Below are 1,500 nucleotides of genomic sequence, written 5' to 3'. Positions count from 1 at the left end.
CTAACCACAAAACTACAGGTCAGATCTATCAAAACCAAAACTTAATTTAATGAATGACTAGCAGTATTTTATTTAACAAGATTTTGATAATAAAGACAATTATCTGAGAGTATCTAAAGGTCCTCCTAATAGAACCCAACCATCTAATCAATGCCAAAAGTGTGAACAAAACAGAGAAAGGAAGCACTGAAAAAAAACCCAATTTTTTCTCATCAAACTATCCAGCAACTTGAGGAGCACAGAGGTGTAAGGCCTCCACTTTTTACATTCTTAATCATTATAGACCCAGGTTGACTAGCTATTGAGTGCCTTCAAAATACTTAATTGACACATTATACAAACTGGAAATTATGTTTATGACATTTTTTACATAACCATTGTTAATGCTATTAACACTAAAGCAATGTAAGATAATAATGTGTTACATCTGTTTCTGACAATAGCTCATGGACAACATTGCTGTTGAGCCCCTTCCCCTCAATGTGCCAATGTTCACTTTGGAAAGTTACTTTAGGAGGAGTACAAGTGTTACCACAGAGGAAAAAATGCAAAAGGGAAGAGGATATATCAGAATGAGGCTAGAAATGGAGAAGAAAGGGCAAAGAGTATTTTCTTTTACTTCCTGTGGTAATTTTGTCAGCATCCTTTAGTCCAAGGTGATGAGAAATCTATGTTAACACAGAAGCCAAACTTTAAGCCACTGATCACATAAAAGAAAAGTACAACTTCTGATAAGCCCTCTTTGAGAGGCATGATAGTAGAGCTCAGGGATCTTACTGCTCCCGGTTTACATCTTTCTCAACAAAGTATCTTTCCCAAGCACAGGTCAGAGGTTAGGGGAGGACTGTTACTCTGAAATAGGTATTAGTTGCTACTGAAGTATAAATCACCTTTTGTCCCTACGATCAGTAATTAATAAAATGCTGAAAGAACTTTTAGAGATTCAGACAAATTCACACTATGGGTTCACTTTTCATAGACAGTAGACTTTATACCATATCAAGAGTTAAAAACAAGCATTACCTTCCTTAAGTTTCACAACTGGTTTTTCTTTAGGTGGAATAAAAGCTTTGTTTCTTTCCTCTTGTCTCTTACTGAGAGCTTCTGCTTGTTTAGCCTATATTATTAAGAAAAAGTACATTAGTGAAACACAAGTCATAGTTAAATAAGAATTCAAGTGTCTATGATATTGCTATTAATGCTGTGAGCTAGACATAAAGAGCCTTACCTTTATTGCCTCCATCTTCTGTCGCTTCTTCTGATGCGCCTTCAAAAAGTATTCGCCGCTAGCCAATTCTTTATCAATCTGTTGAAAACAGTGTTTACAATTACATCAGAAATAATATAAGTCATTTCCTAAGAAAGTCACAATATCTTTAGGGTAAAACCAGTGGAAGCAAAACACTGATTAATTTGTAAAGGTAGCGGCATTAAAAAAGGAAATGTACTCAAAGCTGAGGGAATACATGCACAGAAGCAGGGAAGTAGGAAATTAGGTGA

At 35.4% G+C, this 1,500-nt stretch overlaps 1 protein-coding gene across 1 annotated transcript in view; it reads right to left on the bottom strand.

Moving 5' to 3' along the window:
• KRR1 (KRR1, small subunit (SSU) processome component, homolog (yeast)) overlaps window positions 1-1,500 on the bottom strand; it is a 39,935-nt gene that overhangs the window by 10,989 nt on the left and 27,446 nt on the right. The window contains exons 9-10 of the mRNA XM_012648361.1: window positions 1,229-1,308; window positions 1,024-1,117 (exon numbers count right to left, since the gene is read on the bottom strand). Of these exons, the coding sequence (XP_012503815.1) occupies window positions 1,024-1,117; window positions 1,229-1,308 (174 nt within the window). The remainder of the gene's footprint in view (window positions 1-1,023; window positions 1,118-1,228; window positions 1,309-1,500) is intronic.

Source organism: Propithecus coquereli, unplaced genomic scaffold (genome assembly GCF_000956105.1).
Source record: "Propithecus coquereli isolate 6110/MARCELLA unplaced genomic scaffold, Pcoq_1.0 Scaffold282, whole genome shotgun sequence".
Taxonomy (NCBI): Eukaryota; Metazoa; Chordata; class Mammalia; order Primates; family Indriidae; genus Propithecus; species Propithecus coquereli.
The sequence above is the reverse complement of the archived record's forward strand: the minus strand, read 5'-3'. Positions and strand labels throughout refer to the sequence as shown.